The following is a 22,010-nucleotide window of genomic DNA, read 5'->3' on the forward strand; positions in this document are numbered from 1 at the left end:
TTACCCATTTATTTTCAGATTTTGTTGCAGACTCTTCATAATTACATTGTATTTTAATTTAGTATAAATTATTCTGATTAATTAAAATAAAGATTTATTTATGCAACACAACTTGATTAAAAAACTTCTGATACCAATTAAGGCGAAACCCTATCTTCCAATTTTCTGAAAGCATCTATATAATTATCGTTCTTTGCGAACACATAATGTTTGGGTTAATGTATTTGTTCTGTGTGTGTAAACCGATCTGACATTGTGTACCCAGTGTCATTTCATTTGTTTTGCGAACGATAAACTAATGTGTTTGGACGAGCATTGTTTTGGTATAGGATGGTGAGTCAGCTCCTACATTTTATGACAGTCATTGGAAATTATATTCTTGCTGCGTGTAATTTCGTCCAATAATGGTCATGTAAAATTGACACTCATTTAAAACGGAGGGCCGTTAATTGTACGGTCAGCAACTAATATTGCTTATCATCACTGTAACCCGAACTATTCATTAAACGATGCTAATTATAGCCAATTAAGTAATTGTTAAGCTTGCGTTATTTATTTGACCAATTCTATATTTTACATGTGGCAACACTCAGTGGATGGAATTTTAATGTCATTCCTAGTCTAATATGCAAGAGAATTATTTATTCGTTTGATAAAATCGTATAAAATAAAACAGTATTTCAGTTCATTTGCAATCATTCAATTTGTATTCAATTCATTCCTTGCCCACATTTCATTATATTTCATTCCTGCCTTATTCATAACGTTAGTTTCAATTACTCAATGAAAATTGATAACCGTATTCAGTCCGCTCTATAACTACGGTGAATGTTTCATATGCGACATTGTTGTCGTAATTTGCATGAAAATGGTCAAATATTCCATTTTCATTAAATGGAAATGTGTATTGATTATTTGTTACCTAACCTATTCTAATTTATATCTATGTATTATATTTGGATGCAGTACCTATGTCGTTTTAAAATGTGTATAAGCTTCTATGTAGATATATGTTCTGATTTCCTCTCCGAGTAGATCCTTAGATATAGTTTGAACATTGAAAATAAGTAAAACCTAAAATGTTATATTTTTTTTTGAAATTAATTAGAAATAGAATAGACAGGAAGCAATTGCCACTTGCTTAATACTCTATTGTTCTAACAAGCTCTTTATAGTAGATATATTACTAAAGGGCTTTGCCATTGCATTATCCAATTGATAGTGTTTAACTTAAGATGTCACTTAAGAAAATTGTTAGTTCCTTCAAGGTTTTTGCTAATTGAGCCATTTATTATGAAATAAAACAACTCTTATTTTTGTACGTATATTTAATTTCAAATGTTACATATAAATGGAACTTAATTAAAAAACGGTGGTTATTAAATGTTTGTCAATAAAATAATATGAAAATTTCATAAAACACTAAAATAGTTCTTATGCTAATGTATCGAATTAATTCTTATATGATATAGATTCCTCTTCTTCCTTCTTCACTGCTTGGATAAGGACGAGAGACATTACGGCGTTTATAACCTGTAATTATATTAAATCATCATTAACAGCCTATGTTTGTCCACTGCTGGACATAGGCCTCAGTCATGGCACGCCATTGAGCCCGGTCATTCGCTCGTTGACGCCAGTTATGCCCAGCAACCAAAAATTCAAAAATTATATTAAATGTTTGAATAAAATTCAGATAAGACAATGAAAGTAAAAAGTAAAAACCTGCAAGAAGTTCATTTAATATTCCTAGTTCCTAATATACTAATTTTTAATTTAGTGTTGATGAAAATATAAAAAACATGCATATGAAGTCATTTTGTATCTATGTAATGTATGTTGCTGCGAATCGTTTTGTTTTTAATGAAATAGCAATTTTATGCAAAAATTAAATATAAGTATGTAAATTAAGTATATAAAAAAAAAAAAGAAAATGGTGGACAGATGAGTGTACTAAGATATTTGAAGAGAGGAGAAATCTCAAAGTATTGGCAGAGCAAGACAATCAGTGGATCGAAAGCTACGAACAAGTACGAGCTCTAACAAAAAAGGTTATCCGAAAAGCGAAGCGGCAGCACATGGATAATTTGGTATCTGATATGGAATGCTTGATCCAAACACAACAATGTAAGAAATTTTACCAGGAGATAAGGTCTGTCAAAAAAGGATACAAACCAACATCACAAATCTTAGCAGATTCTAACGGTAACCTCGTAACTGATATGCCCACACTAAAAACTATGTGGCAACAATACTTTGAAGGACTCCTGAATTGCCCAGCTCCTCAGCAAAGAGTAGACGCTCCAGCCGAAATACAAGATGAAGAAACAGTTAATCCTCCAACCTTTCAAGAAGTACGGGAAGCCATTTATAAACTGAAAAATTATAAAGCCCCAGGTATTGACAAAATACCAGGGGAATTGTGGAAATACGGCGGCAAGACCACACAAATAAAACTATTTGAACTCATAGGAAAGATCTGGGATCTGGAACGACAACCAAAACAATGGAATACAGGAATCATATGCCCAATCCACAAAAAGGGAAGCCGAAAGGAATGCTGCAACTATAGAGGCATAGCGTTGTTACCATCGGCGTATAAAGTTCTGTCCTACGTGTTGCTACGGAGATTGCAGCCACTAGCAGAAAACATTCTGGGTGATTATCAGTGTGGCTTTAGGCGCAATCGTAGCACAGTAGACCAAATCTTTCTCCTAAAACAATTAATGGAGAAAAAGTGGGAATACGCACAGAGCATTCACACGGTCTTCGTAGATTTTGCTAAGGCGTATGACAGTGTAGATAGACCTGCTTTATATAATATCCTAAGGAACTTTCAGATCCCTCCAAAATTGGTCAGGCTTGTTGAAATGGCTACTCAAGAAAGTAATATAGTAGTAAGAGTTGGAGCTGAATTCACGAATGAGTTTGCTGTCATAAGCGGTCTGAAGCAAGGAGACGCTTTGTCACCTCTACTTTTCAACCTTGCACTTGAACACGTCATTAGAAAAGTCCATAACCTTAATGGTGGAGTAACTTTAAACGGACAGTACAAGGTTATCGGATATGCCGACGATCTCGCAATGGTAGGGGAAACGAAGCAGCAAGTGACGGAGGCTGTAGCATGCCTTAAAGAAGAAGCCGCTAAGATTGGGCTTAGTATTAACGAATCCAAAACGGAGTACCAGCACATGCGCCGTTATAGAAACACGAGACAAAAGCGGGAAGACCTAACTGTTGGAGACACCATTTTTAAGGGCGTAGCTACATTCAAGTATCTTGGATGTCCTGTAACAGACACTAATAGTAGAGAAGAGGAGATCGAACTTCGTGTCCAAAACACTCTTCGGTGTAACGCAGGACTTCATAAGATACTTGGGTCCAAATTATTGAGCAGACGTACAAAGTTTCGAATCTATAAAACCGTGATAAGGCCGATTCTTATGTACGGCTGTGAAACCTGGACGCTCACCCAAAAAGAAGAAAAGAAGCTTCTCGTAACGGAACGCAAAGTACTCCGTAAAATATTGGGCCCGATACCCTTAAACGACGGTAGCTGGAGAATCAGATCAAATAAGGAGCTGGAGGAACTTTTTGCTGCACCAAACATCATAGGCGAGATTAAAGCGCATAGGCTACGATGGTTGGGGCACGTTCTGCGGATGGGAGATGATCGGGCTGCTAAGCGGGTTTACTTGGGGCGTCCCTCAGGCCGCCGGCCGGTTGGCCGTCCTAAGTATCGCTGGGCGGACCAAGTGAATAACGATCTCGTGGCACTGCACAGAAGAGACTGGCAAAACATCGCACTGTGCCGGGATAAGTGGCGTCTTTTGTTGTCGGAGGCCAAGACCCACTTTGGGGTCACTGCGCCAGATAGTAAGTAAGTAAGTAAGTAAATTAAGTATAAGTGTTTTATTTTTGTTAATGCGTCCATATAAATAAAAATATTTAAAGTGACAACATCTTTAGCTGCGTTAAGAACTGTTGCTAATCTTATCGTAAGCAGTCAATAATATGACTGCTTACTTTACTTTTTTTTCCTCCTAATTTTTTACTTACATTAATCATACAAGACGCGAGGACGATACCAGCCAGCCAGCCCGTCTTGCCCTCGAGGAACCACGTGAGCTCATCCACGCAGCCATGGAAGTACGCATTACCAGTCACTGAGTCGCGGCACTCTGAGGGCAGAGGCTTGTTCAGGTTTATGAAGTCCATGGGGCCGTCTGCGCCGCAACAGCCGATCTGTAAGAAATAATGAAGTATGTGTTAATACTGGTGAACTGTATGCTGGTTTTTGTTATGTTTTCATGAGATTTCTTTTATAGGGTGATATTTAATAAAATTTTCTTAAAATATCTTAACACAATCATACCTTTTATGCATATATAATAAATATTGTTAAACTGATAACTAGTAGGAATGAACAAGTATAGGTATATATGATATATATAATATGAGAAGGGATGTCGATGTCTATTTTTCTCTTTGGATAAAAAGAGGCATTATTTAATACAGTTTTTTTTCTGTAATTTATTTTTATCAATTTTTTTTCCGTCAAATTTAAATAATTATGTGACATTTTATTTTAGAAAATTACGCTCTTAGAAGTAACAATAAAGACACAGTGCTATAATAAGTGTGAACTATATTACATAGCGTAATGCCGTAATAAGTTCAAGTCTTTGCGACACTTTCAAGGGAGGTTAAGTTAACCCGCCATTGGTGACCTTATATGTCTGTGAGACCGGGCAGTTAAAGAAACCCAAATATTTTTATCACCGTTTATCGAATTACACTGTGGTTTCGAGTAGCTGCCTAATTTCGCGCCCCCTACCCTACCCCTACCCCGTGACAGCGACGCGGGCGCACGTTACAGAGTTTTGGCCCCAACCCGGTGCGTGAGACCGGTGTCACCAACTAAGTAAGTCAAATGGTTATTGTGTATTTTTTTTTATTTATTTTTTTTGATAAAGCTGTTGTTGTAATTTATAATTTAATCATATAATTCTATTATTAGTAAGCGTTTTGCTAGATTTGATCGATATTTTACAAGAAATTCCGTGTTTTTTGTTCAAATTGTGAACATTGTCTCAGCATGTCTTACGAAAGTAATCGGCGTCGTCTCGAGGCTCTTTTGCAAGAAGCAGTGTCTGATGAGGACAGATTACAAACGTCATCGGAAAGTGAATCTGGAAGTGACTTCGAACCAGATAATTTCGAACCAGATCGCACGTAGTAGGTACCAACTTGCTCTAGTTATTTTGCTGTTGAAGATGAGTGATTTTAGTATTGTATATTTTTTTTTGGTCGAAGTATTACCATTTATGTTACTTCATTTTATGTTTTCAATGTCATAAGACTGACTAAGCCTAATTTTATTGTTAAATAATTAAGATTGTTGCTTTATTTTTGAGTTTTAAAAAAACTTTGTTAAAATGCTTGAAAATGTTAGTTATTCCAAAGATATTGTCTTATGCTAATAAAAGAGATTTGATTTATGAAATACCTATGTTTTATTGACAATAAAAGATCAAATTTTATATCCATCCCAATGAAAAGTAGCATGAACCGCAAATTACAGAAAAACTCGTAGTCAAAAACCCCGGTGCGTGAGACCGGGGTCACCAACGGTGTAAGTCAAATTCACGTCACCAATGGCGGGTTAAATTGGTTAAGTAAACTCTCGCAAGGAGATCCGCTGCGACTGATATGATAAAAGAAAGGAACCAACTTTAAATGTTTTATATACTAATTCAATCCGATTGCCGTAATTGAAAATGTCTAAGTATTCTAGTGAAAGGATATTAATTAAAATTCCTTAATTTCAAGTTTCCGATTTTTTTTTCAGTAGGTATGTTTGATGCGAATTAATAAGTTTAGAAATAGTTAAGGCAAGAACTGAATTAATTTATTAAGTTTTTTCTGTTTTTATCCACGCTTCCATACTCTATGACGTTATTGTCAAGCAGTCACTACACAAGGTAAAATGGATGTTCGAATTCAATCAGAACAAAACGAAGTCAATTTCATTAGTTCAGTTCTAAACGGGGTCTCTTTAGACCCAACGTCAACATAAGAAGATGATTTATTTCAATAAATAAATAATTACAACTTCATGAATCGATTTATTTCTACTGACACTTCAAATATATCCTGACATCCACCGTTCCATACTCGTTATTGTCAAGCAGCATAACATAAAATGGATGTTCCAATTCAATCAGAACAAAACGCAGGCAATTTCATTAGCATCGTTGTTCCAAGCGGGGTCCCGTTAGGCCCCACGTCGACGTTCCAATGCTTTCGGTTTGATTTCGCTCGTCTTTTTGTCAATATACCGGATTGCCCTCTTCACCTGCTAGTTTCACTGATTGGACAATCACGATGATTTGTTTGGGAGGGAGAAATTGTTTCGTTTTCCAGTAATTAATGAACTTTGTTTTACATTACATGTCTCTGTCTGATTATTGTTATACATTTATAATTCGTCGGATGTAAAAGTATGAAAAGTAATACATTAGAAAAGGGATAGTTTTTTTTTTACTAAAACGAAAACAGTATTTACCCCATTTCTAATCAGTATGTACGAGGTGTTCTATTTATATGTTTAATTTTATATTTTATATCTACAAACCAAATAAATATGAAATCTTATTTTCTATGTGTAATTATTTAATCACTGGAATTTTATTTACACCAATTTGTAAAATGTGTATTTTAGTTGCTTCTGTTAAGATAAGATCCTTCGATATAAGGGAGCTACAATAAAAAGCTACCTAGTAAAAAGAAAGTAATTTTATACTTACACCTTCCTGTACCATCCTTAAGATTTCCCGGCTACCTTCATGTTGTGGGTTATTGATAAGTCTGACGATCACTTCCTTGATAAGAGGCTGGATACTTGAATCATACGTAGAGAAGTCCAGCACCACGCAGGCTCCCACCAGACCGAAGACGAATAGAGCTATTTGGGATGCTATGAACTGAAAATTGAATTAGAAAATGACTGAATGAGTACTCTTAATTGTACGTACATAGAAAGAAAGCTGTTGTTACGCGGTTCAGTACTTATATTAAAAATGTACAACCAAAAGTTTGTGACGAAGAGACCTTATAAGCATTAAAGAAAACTATTAAAGAAATATAATTAATAACTATTAATAACACAGTTTTTAGTATATTGTTATAACGTATGCAGTTGTTTCAAATTGTAACAACGAAAAATACTTCAAATTCTAAACGTTGGGTTATAACACTCAATCACTGAAAATATATGTATATGAAAGTAAGCTAAATAAAAAGCAATTAAATCATTAAAAACCAAACAATTATCATCCCAATACACCACAGTATTTTACATTAATATTATATCCTTACCGCGTATAAAAGCTTAACATTTTCCATCAGAGCCGATCCGCAACCGAGGAAAGCGACCACCATGATTCCGAGGGACGCTATCAGAATTATGTAAATGCCGATGAAGTATTTCTGCAGTTCTAGTATCCTCATCCACTCGTTGAACCCTGGCTCTATGCATATCCACAGACATAGAGCGAATATGGAGAGCCCGAAGAGCTGAAGACAACATAAGCTTGAATATTTTAAATATGATGATGCGCTTTTAGCGGGTGCACGTGTGCGTAGCGCGGAACGTAAAATTGTAGAGTACGGTGGTATATTAGTCTCTACAAAATTGGCTTTGTAAAGATAACTATTGTTTTATGATTGTGAGTACTGAATGCATGAGTTTAAGTTTAAAATGTCCATAATATTATGAATGTTCATTTAATTAATTATTATTAGGTTTTAAAGAACATATTGTCAAATGGCTCAAGAAACGAAATATTCCTAAATAATTATATTAATATTATATATATTTGTTGCTCCCTGAAACTATATAGATAATGTAGAACATAAATGAGTTCGTAGTACAAAATAAATAAAACCATAAACGACGCACGAGTTACTAACTTTTATGGAAAAAGTTGTGAATAATTCTCGATAAATTGACTGCGTTGCAACTTCGCTAGTTTAGCTGATCTGCGATGAAGATAAAACTATAAGGTAAAAACACCAATAGAGATATGTTGGATCTAAAAGTTTTATAATCTCATTAATGCTACGAACGCCGTCAACTTTTATTTGGAAACATGAGGCTAGGTAACAATGTATTTTATTGGAAACATAAATATTTCAATACAATATATTTCAATATTTTTTAAGGATTATAGTTTATTTACCACATTGGACTTTGTAACTTAATATTAAATAGTTATAGCTATTCTATTTAAGTCATACAAAATCCTTACTACATATCTGAATTGGATATAGGATTACATTATAATAGTTACCCCATAACATAATTCGCATATATTCATTTGTAACCATCAAATACAAATAGGCCAATGTGTGTGTAGCGTTATGAATTATACATGTTCACGTCATAATCCCAAAAGACCGATCGCCGTCTTTGAGTAATCAAGGCGGATAGAAATTAGGTCGCGGCCCGCTCCTATCGCCGCTGCCGGCTGCGTTATCTTCGGAACAAAAAAGAGCCGTATCTACGCATCATTATACTTTGTCTGCAAAAACCTTTGTCGAGACAACAACTCTGTTCGCAATCCATTAGGGCCATGCCAAATGACGCGGAAAGTTGACTCATACGTTTGCGCGGTTTGTTGCTGGAAAAATCATATAATGCTCGGGTTTGTACCGCCATTAATGCTCGAATACACTCGCTGATACACGCTTTCACGATGATAAATGGTGCAATCTGTGAACGAAGCCGGACTAACTAATAAATTTGAAATAAAGAAAAATTGGAGCTATCAAAATTGGCTGTACTGCAACGTGTATCGTACGCGCGTTAATTCGTTTCGAGATAATAATATTTCACAAAGATATTGCTGTGAGATGTGTCAGCGTGGAGTCTAATCTATTAAATGACCGTACAAGAGTGATATTAAAGAAAAGTCAAATCGATTCTCCACGTAATTTAAGTGTTGTTCGCCGTTTAACGTTTTGCATTATTCAAAAAGAGCATTACAATATGGCTAATAAATATTCCTATCGCAAGTCTCTTACGTACTTCATTTTGCTCTTTTCGAGGGCCAAAAGACAGACTTTTTTGTGATGTTAAAAATTTATAGCGTCGTAAAAAGTCGCACAGAGCTCGTCTACTACGCCAGCGGCGTCTCTTAAGCGCGAATATGACATTACAATGTAGATACGTGAATATTTTCAACGTTAAATTTTATAACAGAGCGTATATATCAGGAAGTTGGGGATTGTTGTAAAATGCTAGTTATTCTCGAACTATTTATTGTGTTCGTTTTGTGGAGATTTAAGCATTAAGTGGTTGTATTCGTTTAGCAGAAAGGCGTCAGCCCCGTTTACCTTCCTCAAGAGACACCTGCAAAGCCGGAATAATAAAGAGTTTTACAACGTTTCAAAATGGGACTTTTTCTCGCAATTCAACCGCAACGTGCACTTAAGGGATTTGAATATCTTATGTGGGAGATTTTATCTATGCCACGCAACACTCGGGAACCTGTACGTGCCGAATTTAAGATTTAAAACAATCATTTATGCCTTACAATATTTTTATGCTCATAAATATTGAAAGACATGGTGTTTAAAAGTGGCTTTTTGAAGCGAGCTGCAAACTAATCGAGTTCTAAATATAACTGTAAGTATGTGTTATTTAATTTGGAAATGTGTAACTGATTTTTATTAGAAAATTGAAAATTGCTTTCATTATTTATTTTAATGAGAATAATTAATATCTGTTTCCTAATTAAATAAATCAGAAGTTTAAAATTATAAGTATTTGCTCACATATATTTTGAGACCTATCACTTTACGTAGGTAAAAAAAAAGTTGCTATATATAATAAAAAAAAATACACCCAATTAACAAATTTATACAAAAATATACGTAATTAATGATATTCATGTTCTAACTGGTTAACATACCTAATACAGGTGTACCTAAAAATGATCACACCACAAATATTCACACATTAAACAAAGGCTTGCCATAATAGAATATGCACTAGCGTAAAGCGCCATTCGTCTTGGCGCAAATCCAAAAGTCAATTATTGAAACCGACCTCGGGATACAAGTTCCACGATTATTTCATTTGTGCACCTTAACGAGTGCAAGACTGAATGACACTTGACGTTTAGGGTTTTTGGCGTCGACTCCAGTTTCCAATTTACTGTGAACGGGCGGCAGAGCGATTAATATTCGCGCCAGCTTGAATAAATAAATATATCAGCCGCTTTTAGGTCTAGAACATCGCTGCAGCGCTTTTCGATTGGGAAAGTAAAAATAGTGTGATGCTATAGGTTTGGTATATAACCTACATTGTTTATGTCCATAAATTTAGTATATAAAGAACGTGTAATCCCAGCACACTTGTCAGAAATGAAACTTCTTTGGCAAGATTCAAAGATCAAAATCATTAACTTACTCCATGATGTGACGTTATTGCTATGACACGACCTTGAAATTTTAAAAAGTTTCACTTCAATTATATTAATAATGAATATTAATATGTTTAAATAATAATTGAAGTTGAATTTAAAACAAAAAGAAACAGTAAAGGAACTGTTTTATTATGAAGTAATTCATATCTTTCGGTACAATAGGCAGAAGCTTTCAAGACTAATTAAATGGAATCGTGTATTTATAATTTTGTTTTAATTCTGAAAAGCAATTAACTTTTGAAGTTAATTTTTAATTTGGATGTTGATTGAACTGTTATCATTTGTTGTATAATATTACATTTTATCCTGAAAATAAAATGGAAGCAAACATAAGTACCTAGTAAGTTACGAATGATGGAACGTGTAATTACTAATTAAGAATCATATCACTTAACTTCCTTAAAATTATCCCAAAATTGTGTTAACCAAACCAACTATATACCTAGATGAAAACCTTCATTTATGAGTGTCCCTGGCATATATAACAATACAATTTAAACTAATAAATATATCATTTCACAACAAGTCATAACAATAACACAATTATATCAAAACAATACGTAACGTTATGTTGTGATGTTTAATTTTGCTAATTAACCCGGCTTAATAACCGCTGTATCGGGCGGCAAGTTATGTGGAGTGCGAGGATTTAGTGCGGCGACACGTGTTCCTAATGCCTTAGAATGAAAACATACGGGCTGGAAATGGGAGCGGAATCGTAGCGTTACTCTGTTGAGATGTAATGTTGTTTGTGAGTTTTTCCTTCTTTTATCTTATATGAAACAATGCTTTAAAAGTTATCACTGTGGCAGATGAATGCTTAAACTCAACATAACAAAGTAATGTTTTTAGTATGGCGCAATCACTACTAACAAACTTTAAACATTAAGTTAGAAATGTGTCATTAAAGGCTGGATGAGAATCATTACAGACTAGCTTTTTCTAATTATGTATTTTTTTATAAGTTTATAATGATAACGTTTTATATTCTTTTTCTATAAACAAAACAAATACAGATTTTACTGCAGGGACTAAAGTTTTATTAGCTAAATGGAATTGTGTTACTTGTTTTCCACCGCGTACGCGAAAGGAAAAGCATACAAATGGATGATTTACTCATGCGAATGAATATGATTAGCAGCGAATTGAGATAGATAAACACATGTAGAATATTGCTGTTTGCTAATTTCTAAAGATACTTCAATAATGTTTCTTTTGATTTTATAATAAAATGAATAGTTCGTGTTGCATAGTGCAAAATGAAATTTAATGACGTAAAGACAGTCATACTAATCATAGGTATACATTTTTATTATAATCAGCGTTTAATAATTAAAAATGCTGTTCTTATGAAGAATTTAAACTTCAATCTGCACATTTTTTGTAATACGTTTGTAATAATCATGATTTATAAATAAAAATGATGTTTTTCTTTTTATAATTATCAATATTAATCGTTGACTATTTCAGCGGACATGTATCAAATGCATTTCTGTACATTCGAAACTTCAGATAACTTAGGTTACCCTTCTGTGTACAAAATTACTGAAAGCGACCATAATTCGCTTGTCCATCTAAAATTGTGCGAAACATCTGTTTTTTGTTGCTCTTTCCCTAAAGTTGGGTTCTTAATTTATAATTTACGAGACGGGGACTTTATGCACAAACACAATATTTTTATGATATTTTTCATTAAAATCTAGACTGTATGGACTATATTAAACAGCATTGTTTATTGATGTAGTTCTTGTTCTTGTTATTGGTATCCAAATTGTTTATTGCACAAAAATGAATGAAAAACGAAAGGAAACACTTGATGATATCATAGCTATATTATTTGTCCGTATTTATGCAAAATGGAACCACTCGACAAATTTCGTTTTTTGCTTTTATTGAAGAATACTCATCCAAAAGTGGTCTAAATTCTTATACAAACAAGAACCACATGATTTTTACGTTGGAAACAAGGTATACTAAAAGCAGAAAGGAACCACCAGCAACAACGAATAATTACATATTAAGCAAAACCGAACCACAGCACCACGGGACTGCTTTGTTCAAACAAATAAACGAAATTACTATCATGTCATTTTATACAAAACAGATCCACACCTACTTGGTACCATTATACATTACACATATTTCTATTAATAACAATTATTTTTAATACACAAAATGGAACCAGGTTTCTGTGGTATGCTTATGCGTAAAATAAATACATAATTTAATTGTAACTTTTTATTGCAAAATAAAACCACAAGCATTCGGTTCTATTATGCATAAATAAATATTGTAAAACATCCTGAAAGCCATCATCGCTATATGGAACCAAATGCCTTGACTTGTTACAATGCTTCTCATCTTTAAACAACGTATTTCATTACTTAAATACTTATGATCTAAGCTTAAATAGCTCAAAGTGCAAAACTCCAATTTTTAAAGTAAAACATCGAACATCTGTCAATATAGGTGACATATTCAGCGAAGTAGTTCGAATACGTGACGGTGTTATTTTCCTCCGCGATGTAAGTTCTATTGTTTTTGTTAACTACCTTTAAAATTAAATGTGAAAATGTTTAGTAATACATAAATAAGCAAGCAATGGGTAAGAAAACCATTGGAGACGAACATCGAAGATAATAATGAAGATACCCGTTGTGGTAAGTAGTTTTATTTAATGCATTTAAGTACTTATTGAATCTGAGATGCAGGTACGCTTTATCCACTTTTGATTCATTCCCGATTGTGGTGTGATTTTAAGAAGATAGTTCATTAAGTAAGTGCAAGAGGAATCCTCTGTGGATTTACGTATTTTAACGACAATGTTGTTGTTCACGAAGGCGAGTCGAATTAAGAGTCATTTTGTTACGATTCATCTGTCATTGTGAGATGAAACTACTAAACCCTGTTTTAAAAATAACTGTCGATGATCTAGGTACCTACCTACTATTTTGGTAAAATACGTTTAGATTCAGATTCAGTAGGTACAGTACATTCAGCCACATCATTCAGTGCATATAATTATTTGTTTGATTTTAAAACTCGCGCGGCCACTGTTTTGACCGGAACAAGGCCCTAGCCTGCGAAATTCAAAATTTTAACAAGTTTATTTAATTTTTTGCTAGGGTTGCCGCTGTAACAACAAATACCAAAAAACAGAATAAAATAAATATTTAAGAAGCTCCTATACAATAAACCGTGATTTTTTTGACGTTTTTATAGATAATGGTACAGAACTCTTCGTTGCGCGAGTCCGACTTGCACTTAGCCAGTTTTTTGTACATGGCGCATGTACATACAACATAGTCATAGACACGGCTTTATAAGAACTAATAATATTTTGCTGTCGCCATATACTTACGTATAAAAGCCACGTGGCTTTGTTTTGATTTAAAGCTTTTTTCTTTTTATTACAGAAGCTATAACGAAGAACCTTATACGTCGGTGCCTCTGGAGAAGCTTTCTTCACCTTCTAGCGATATTCAGGCCATATTACATCTCATTCCACAAGATGCACAGAGTTTTTATAACGGTCTCATTAGTGATGATGCAATAGAAGACCACATAGATGGACTAGACACGGTGGATTTCGAAATGCAATTTGATGATAACGTCGAATAAACGTCCTATATAAGTATTATTTTATATATCTTTTAAATTAAAGCTTTATTACGATATTATAAATACATAGTTTCATTTATATCATTAAATCCCTGGGTTGTGGTTCCTTTTTGTATAAGAGAAAACCTATCAATTGATAAATGTTAAAAGGAACCACATGCACATTTCCTTAATTATCTAGAAAGTTTAAGAGTATTCAGAGCAAATTTATATACACATACTTAAATAAGTAATTTATCAATGAATTTAAATAAAATAAATTTCAATTTTACTTCATCTAAGAGAGCTGCAAATGTTTTTGTAAATCCTTTGATATCTCAGAAGTGCGTCTTTGCTGGGTGGTTCCTTTTTGCTTAAATACGGACATTTGTAGTACCCATGAGTCAAACAGTGAATATGTTGTACTTGGAAAACGGGACCAGGCTTATCTAGATGATAAGGAATTCTTTATACGCTTTATTTTCAGTAATTTGATTCTCGGTGAATGAAGAGAGATAGCGAATATTTACAGTGATACGCGAAAAAGAGATGCAATATTGCTCTACAAATTACTGGTAATCTTTGATAAACAAAAATAATTATTATACTGAGGTTTATAGTAGGTTAAATGACTTTTAAGTTCTAAGAATATGTGAATGTTTATGTGTATGTTTGTACATATGCATTTCTAACACACTAAAGTGATTGCTAATAATTTGCAGAAACAAAAGATATAACAATGAACTGATAAACAAGTACCACATTAGAGTCAAGTTTATTGAACAGCCAGTTAGAGATACCTCAAACTCTATACAATTTTCCGATTCGTTTCTGCTGAAGAGGCTAAGAGGGAGCGAGTGAGCCGTGAACGTGTCTGTAATTCAAAGTAAACAGCCTCGAAACTACTGACCCACAATACAACGTTGAAGCAGAACAGGGTGTACTTGATGCAGTATATTTGGGATTCCAGTTTACCCACGCCCGGCCCTTGGCCGTCGCCTCTTCCTAGACCAGCCATCACTTTTCACTGCACTAAAACTTGACCACACTCACACACACCAGAATGGTAACTGTGTTATCAGCGATAACGTGAGCTAGGCTATCTGTGTTTGCTGAGATAACGGTGTGATACGAGGACGTAGTTGCCACACCTGCTTTGTTTTGCACTCGCTCATTTTGCCTATGCTTTTTGTTTTAATGATGGATTTAGTATATAGTTTAGTTTGTTTGTTTTGCGTGGAGAATCTTCGCTTGAGAAAGGTTGGAGTAAATTTTATTTCAAAGTTGATAACGGGGTGGTTATTTATCCTCCAGTAGTATAAAATAAAGGAAATATATATATATATATATATATATATATATATATATGGGTCATTATACAAAAATGGGGTAACTTTTGAGGATATTTTGTTTACTATATTTTTTATATCAGATTGTTACAAATTAGGGTGTATATGATAGCTAATCTAATGAATATATTGTTCCAAATCGGGCCAGCCACTTTTTTAAATAGATTGTGAGATATTTTAAATTTTCTGGATTTGGCCTCCAGGGGACTGACGAGGCTAACATGGTACTGATAAAAAACTATAACTTGTAATATTCTTAAAGAAATTCAATGAAAATTACTACAAATCTCTCAGTTTTAATAATGGCACATGTCTTTTACGTACTTAACATGTTTAAAAATGATAATTAATAATATGTGATACTGGGAAAAACAATGTCTCAATTTTTAAAACAGCCTTCTGACATTTAACGCAACGTGAATATTCTTACTCTCTTACTTAACTTTTACTACTTTGAATTAGTTTTACTTGATATTTTAAGTAATTCACAAACAATAGAAACAAAAAAACGGCCAAGTGCGAGTTGGACTCCTAACAAACCTATTGTTTATTATGTTTGTAACTTAAAATTTACACTTTTAGCAATTTTTCCTTTATCTGTGTTATAAGACGTTGCTATTTACCGAGTAGAAGTAAACTATAGTAGACTGTATACACGGCAAGCATCCTGTGTGTTTTTTTATTCCCTTGCGAATATTGAATTTTGTGGAAATTTGCAGTATTAACGGATGTAGGTATCTTTTGATTGCGTTGCGTTATAAGTTTGATTTTTTTACAGCCCCAAGGGTTCTTAATCTTGAGTATCCAATATAAATTTCAGATTGATACCTCCACGCGTTCCAAAAAAACGTCTTAACAGACAAACGGACAACAAAGTGATCCTATAAGGGTTCTGTTTTTTCCTTTTGAGGTTCGGAGCCCTAAAAATCTACCAATATTTATGTTAAAAGTACTAATTATTATAAAATTAAAAACCAAAGGCTCGAATGAAAGTCCCATCTGAGTTTTCATAAGAGCCCCTTGACATTTTTACAATGTTATTAAGTATACTAGCTGTTGCCCGCGACTTCGTCCGCGATTACGTCGTTTTTCGTCATTCGTCGATTAAAAAAATACGTGACACTTTATTTTTGAATGTTCTTAATTGTCTCTTATAAAATTTAACTAAATTAAAATTGAACACTGATAAGAAAATCTTAAAATCGGAGGAAATCGAAAATCTGAGGAAAACATGAATGAATGTGATTTAAATTCTACATTACTTAGTATTTCAAATAATAATCTAAATTAAATGTAGATTAACAGTTTGAGCGCACCGTTATAGAATATATTGTACCTAAGTATTAAATTACGTTAGTTTACATAGTAACAAAACAAAAACACGATGACTTTCTTTCGCGCTCGGTACCACAAACTAAGCATGTTAATGGTACGTGGCCCGCGTCACTTGACCCCCCGCGAGTTCCCCTCCGTTGCTATGCGAAAATACATTCGTCGCCCTGCTGTAGAAAAAATTGTAATACTGTGGCCTGGGCGTTATAACACGCCCAGGAAGTTCCTGAGTGCCGATAGACGTCCGTCTATCGGCATTTATAACAATTTTATATTAATATCACCATTCACCATCTTGAGGAAAAGCTTCTAATGTCGATTTAAAACTGCATACATACGAATTAACCTGATGAAACATGTTCTAAAATTGTCCTTACTCCACTTTAAAGCATTACAAAAATAACATACTACGTTAATATCGCCTATACAGAAGATGATCTGTAATCAATTGTGAGGTTATAAGCAAACCCACTTTTATATTTGTCGGACCCCACCACCGAATTCGTAGATTGATCGTCTATGTTTACCTCTAATCTAAGTCATTAAGACTATGTCGAAATCTGTCTGCAGTAAGAGGGGCCTCTCGCTATTCGTCCGTTTCCAGAGACCGAATAGTTTCAATTCTTAATCTTTCATTAAACAAACTTATTAATCGTTTTTGTCTCAATTAATTGTAATATTCGCGTCCTTACTCTAGTCATTGCTTATGCTCATGTTCATCTTCAAGAGATCGAATAATATTATGGTGCACCCTATCATTTTTCAAACGGTCTTCATATTGAGTAAAAGTTTCAGATTCTCGAGATAAAATATGACGGCCGTGATCAGCTGTGAGACATTATACCCTCTCAGTGAAGGTTTCGGTCTCACGGGATAGTACATGCCGTTCGCGGTCAGCTGTGAGCCGCAATTCTCGTTGTGAAGCGGTTTCAGGTTCTCGGCATAACACATGTTGTTTTCGGCCTATAGTAAGCCTCTTACCTCTAACGATTCTTGAGAACTCTTATTTCTCATTTTCTTAGCTTTGCTCGATTTTCGAGATAAAGATTTTTTAGGTGACACTGATGCATGAAAATAAAAATTGAGTTGAAACGGACTGAGAGTGTTATAGACAAATATAATCAGAAAGCTTCGAACTCCTAAGCTATCGGAAGTTACACGTGTTATTGTGAGTCAACCATAAAAGATATACATTTATGATGTCGGGAGATATTTTTTATATAATAAGGAGAACATTTCTTTCATACAATATGATTTCTGTGTAGCTTTAACTCTACTTTTACTGCTCTGCTCAGGAATATGTAAAATAATTGTACCAAGTTTCGTTTAAATCCGTCGAGTAGTTTTTGTTTCTATAACGGTTATACGGACAGACAGACGGACAAAAATTTTACTGTTTGCTTCGTTGGCATCAGTGTCGATCCCTAATCACCCCGTGATAGTTATTTAGGAAATATATTTCATGTACAGATTTAATATAAGTATACATAATATATTTAGATTCCAATTTCCATGTAACGTTAAATTCGACTATACAATAACTAACAGACAACGCAGGTTACTCTCGTTTCCGTAAGTTGAGGCGGCTACATATTCGGTCCTCATAACATCACTTTTAGTGAACGAAACGACAGCGCGGTTTAATTCGATGCCAATACCATCAGAAAAAAGGAAATATTTTTAATTGTGAAAAAATATTATGATTTACACTATTAACACTATTTTAATATAAAATATATGGCTGTGAGTGTGTAAAAATAAATCCAGCTAGTTTCACATCACACTTATTTTTATAATTAGCTATACGACATGAAAATATACATATTAATTACCAAGCAATAATCATACAGGTAAATACTGAACAAAAGTATTAACAGTCAAAGTTTATTTTTACTAACATTTAACAACATGTAAATGATGAAGAAATAATAATTATCAACGAACTAACCTTTTCTATAATACTTAACACAGCACATTTTTTAAATTATCTTGCTCAACTCTGCTCAAAAATTTGAGGGTTTTGTTGGAACTTTAATGTGTCAAAACTATGATATATCTAAACTACGATACAACTTGCTTGCGGAAATGCTCATTACAATTGTGAATTTAAAGAATAACTAACAACATACTATTGAATTTTATTGAGCTGATGAATATCTTTTGCCTGGAAAATCACCGCCGGCTTATAAATACTGTGTTTTCTTATAAAATCGTAACATAATTTCTTTTATCTACTAAATTTTAATAAATAAGTTCTCTTTGTTATTTTCATCTAAAAATGACCTTGAGCTTATATTAGGCAAAAGTATACATTAAAATTTCAGGACCGCACCTTAAATGGTGCGCTTGGAAAATATGCCTACGGGTTATTAATAGAGAAATGATACACAACAAAGTTATGTTGGTTCCATTTTATTTATAAAATATAATGAAAATGGGCAAATATAAAACATATTATGTAAAATGATTAAAAATAAATAAATGAAGCAACTACGATTCAAAGAAAACATCTTTTCAGTGTGAAAATGCTCTATGCAATCCTGGATGATGAGTATATCATGTACTCTCATCCCAGTACGGTCGATAGCCATAACGATAAATATTATAATCAGATAACAGCAAAGTCAGAATAAAAATCATAACTTGTACAGTTGTGAGTGCAAAATTTATGTTTCATTTGGCAATAACATTTTTTTCGGTACTAAAACGTAGTACTTTGATATGTGGTTGGCTGCCCCTTCTCTCCTTCCTGAAAAATATCCTCCAAAATTACCCGAGATACTTCCAATGATTGAACCATACGTTAGACATTAACTTCAGTCAAAAATTGACGAAGCGGATGATTACTAATTTCCACTTAATCCTCGCTGCCACTATCTTCATCATCAAATCATCAATTTTCAAGTGGTGTTGTAAAATTGTCAGCAAAAATCGTCTTCCAAAGGCGATATAATTTTATGAACATTGAATCTGTAAATAAAAAATCAAAAGTTAACTGTAAATCTATAAAAAAAGCTACTTACAAATAAAATTTTATCAACAAACTACTGTTCCCATCGCACCTCAAAATCTTGTAAAATTCAAAAAGAATTCATCATTTTATTATTTCATTCTAAAAGTGTAATATAAAACCTTTATAAAACCAATAAAAATGTTGTGTGGTTTTATGAAACCACGGTAAAAGTGAAACTTAGGCACAAAATTATCGTATTTGTACGATAATTATCGTACGGTTCGACCGTCACGCGACATGCGCTACACAGACCAAAAAGTTTGAGACGATGTAATAAAAGTTTCACTTTAAAAAACATGAATTGCTATCATTATAAATAATAAATACCTATAAAAGTAACAACTTACCTTTTGTGGGAACGCATGGTGAAAATTCACAAAACACAAAGATTGAATTTGATATTTTTGGTTAATAAATTTATAAAGAATAGAAACATTCGATCACGAAATTATGTGGGTTCGAGTCCCGCCTCGTGATCGAATTTTTTCTATTCTTTATAAATTTATAAAACACGAAGATTTTAAAAATGTAACCAATGAACACAATCAATATTAGATTAATTGTAATATTGCTCTGAGATTGTAATGGTGTCTAGTTTGACTTAAAATAATAAACATCTACCCTCACTTTTAAAAATGTAGTATATTCACACGAAATATAAGCGCACCTTATAGGGAAGGGAAGATATGGGTTAAAGAGTTAAATAAATAACATGATTATATTTAAATTATTAATTTTCAACAGTATTTTCAGTAGTGTTAACATGTAAATTGATTTGATTTTTACGAAATCTCATAGATGGCGCTGTTTCAGATTTGTCTTTATACTACTAAATTCATTAAACTGTTTCTCTGCCCAAATTACGTAAATGACATAGTTTTTATTTTGTAAAGCTAGATAATAGCATGGCTTACTCGAAACCAACATTTAAACATGAGTCTTTAGATTGTACGCTGTCGTAGTACACGGAATATGTAAGAAAAATAAAGGTTCACAGCTCCTCCCCCGAAGGTGATATCATGATAATATGTTTAAACTATCCTCACCCGACCTCTTAGGAATATTCATGCAAAATTTGAAGTAAATCTATGCAGTACTTTTCGAGATTAGCTCGGTCAAACATACAGACAAACAGACAAACAGACAAACAGACAAACAGACAAAAATTCTAAAAACTATATTTTTGGCTTCTATATCGATTATAGATCATGGATTATGTATTCTTTTAAAAAAATATTCAATGTACAGTTTTGACTTTCCTACGATTTTATTATATGTATAGATTAATTAACTTTTATGTTATTTTGAGGTAATTTTACTTCACAGTATTATACGTATACGTATTTATCTGATAAATATAAAAAGCTATGCCCTGAAAGCATCAAAATCAATAATTAAAAGAAAATAAGATCTTTTTAATAAAATTATTAGTAGTTTGTTTCAATAGCTCTTTTCTTTGCTACTCTTTTTCAAATTTTTCTTCCCTAGTCAAATTCAGTTTCTTTTAGCGTGGCGCATGATGTTTTTAACTGAAATATAATATAGAAATGCTTATACCAATAGCAATCAAGATAAAAGTTCTCAAAAATGATAGAGTCATCAGTACTATGGGGCCCCGTCAGTCCTCTGGCGCGATATCTGACAAAGGACTGATGCCAGCGGATTGATGAAAAGGGACTTAATATGAGGTTATAATCACAAATTAGGTTTTTTTGCCTAATTTCTAATATCAACAAACTATATTTTTATAAATCATAGTTAACCATTTATAAATGAAAATAAAAATCGGATTAACAATAAAATAACGACTCACCATAGGACTGAAATGTTGACTGGCGCAGCAAGATTTTAGAGGACAAACACAACCCTAGCGCTGGTACAGTTATGACGGCCGTCAAAATATGCGGTGCACAAGTAACTTCATTACCAACATTAATACTTAGACAGGGATTTGACCTCGACTTGGTGATATTTAGCGAGAATTTCGAATTTAAAAAACACACAACGGACTGACTAGTGAAAACGATGACAAAGTTTAATTTTATTTTTTAAATAAAATGGAAAACATTGCGTTATGAAAGTTGTAGTATATAATACTATGTACATCAAAGATTGTAGTGAATTAGTAAGTTTTCTTAAATCGATGATAATGTTTAAACGATAGTCACTTGATTGTTGGTTTTCGGAGTTGTGACATGCCAAAGTACTGACGTTTGAGGTATT

General features: G+C 33.3%; 1 protein-coding gene across 1 annotated transcript; it reads right to left on the reverse strand.

The window, feature by feature from the left end:
- Positions 1 to 1,314: 1,314 nt before the first annotated feature.
- On the reverse strand, positions 1,315 to 15,172 carry Tsp2A (tetraspanin 2A). The gene is made up of 5 exons (XM_089703966.1): positions 15,004 to 15,172; positions 7,381 to 7,578; positions 6,810 to 6,986; positions 4,060 to 4,245; positions 1,315 to 1,533 (listed from the first exon to the last, which is right to left on the reverse strand). The coding sequence occupies exons 1-5, from the start codon at positions 15,109 to 15,111 to the stop codon at positions 1,453 to 1,455; spliced, it is 750 nt and encodes a 249-aa protein (XP_089560092.1). The 5' UTR covers positions 15,112 to 15,172; the 3' UTR covers positions 1,315 to 1,452.
- Positions 15,173 to 22,010: the final 6,838 nt, after the last annotated feature.

This window comes from Colias philodice, chromosome 15, assembly GCF_061535455.1.
Source record: "Colias philodice isolate Cphi_HAF_F1 chromosome 15, ilColPhil1 Martin Lab GWU primary, whole genome shotgun sequence".
NCBI lineage: Eukaryota > Metazoa > Arthropoda > Insecta > Lepidoptera > Pieridae > Colias > Colias philodice.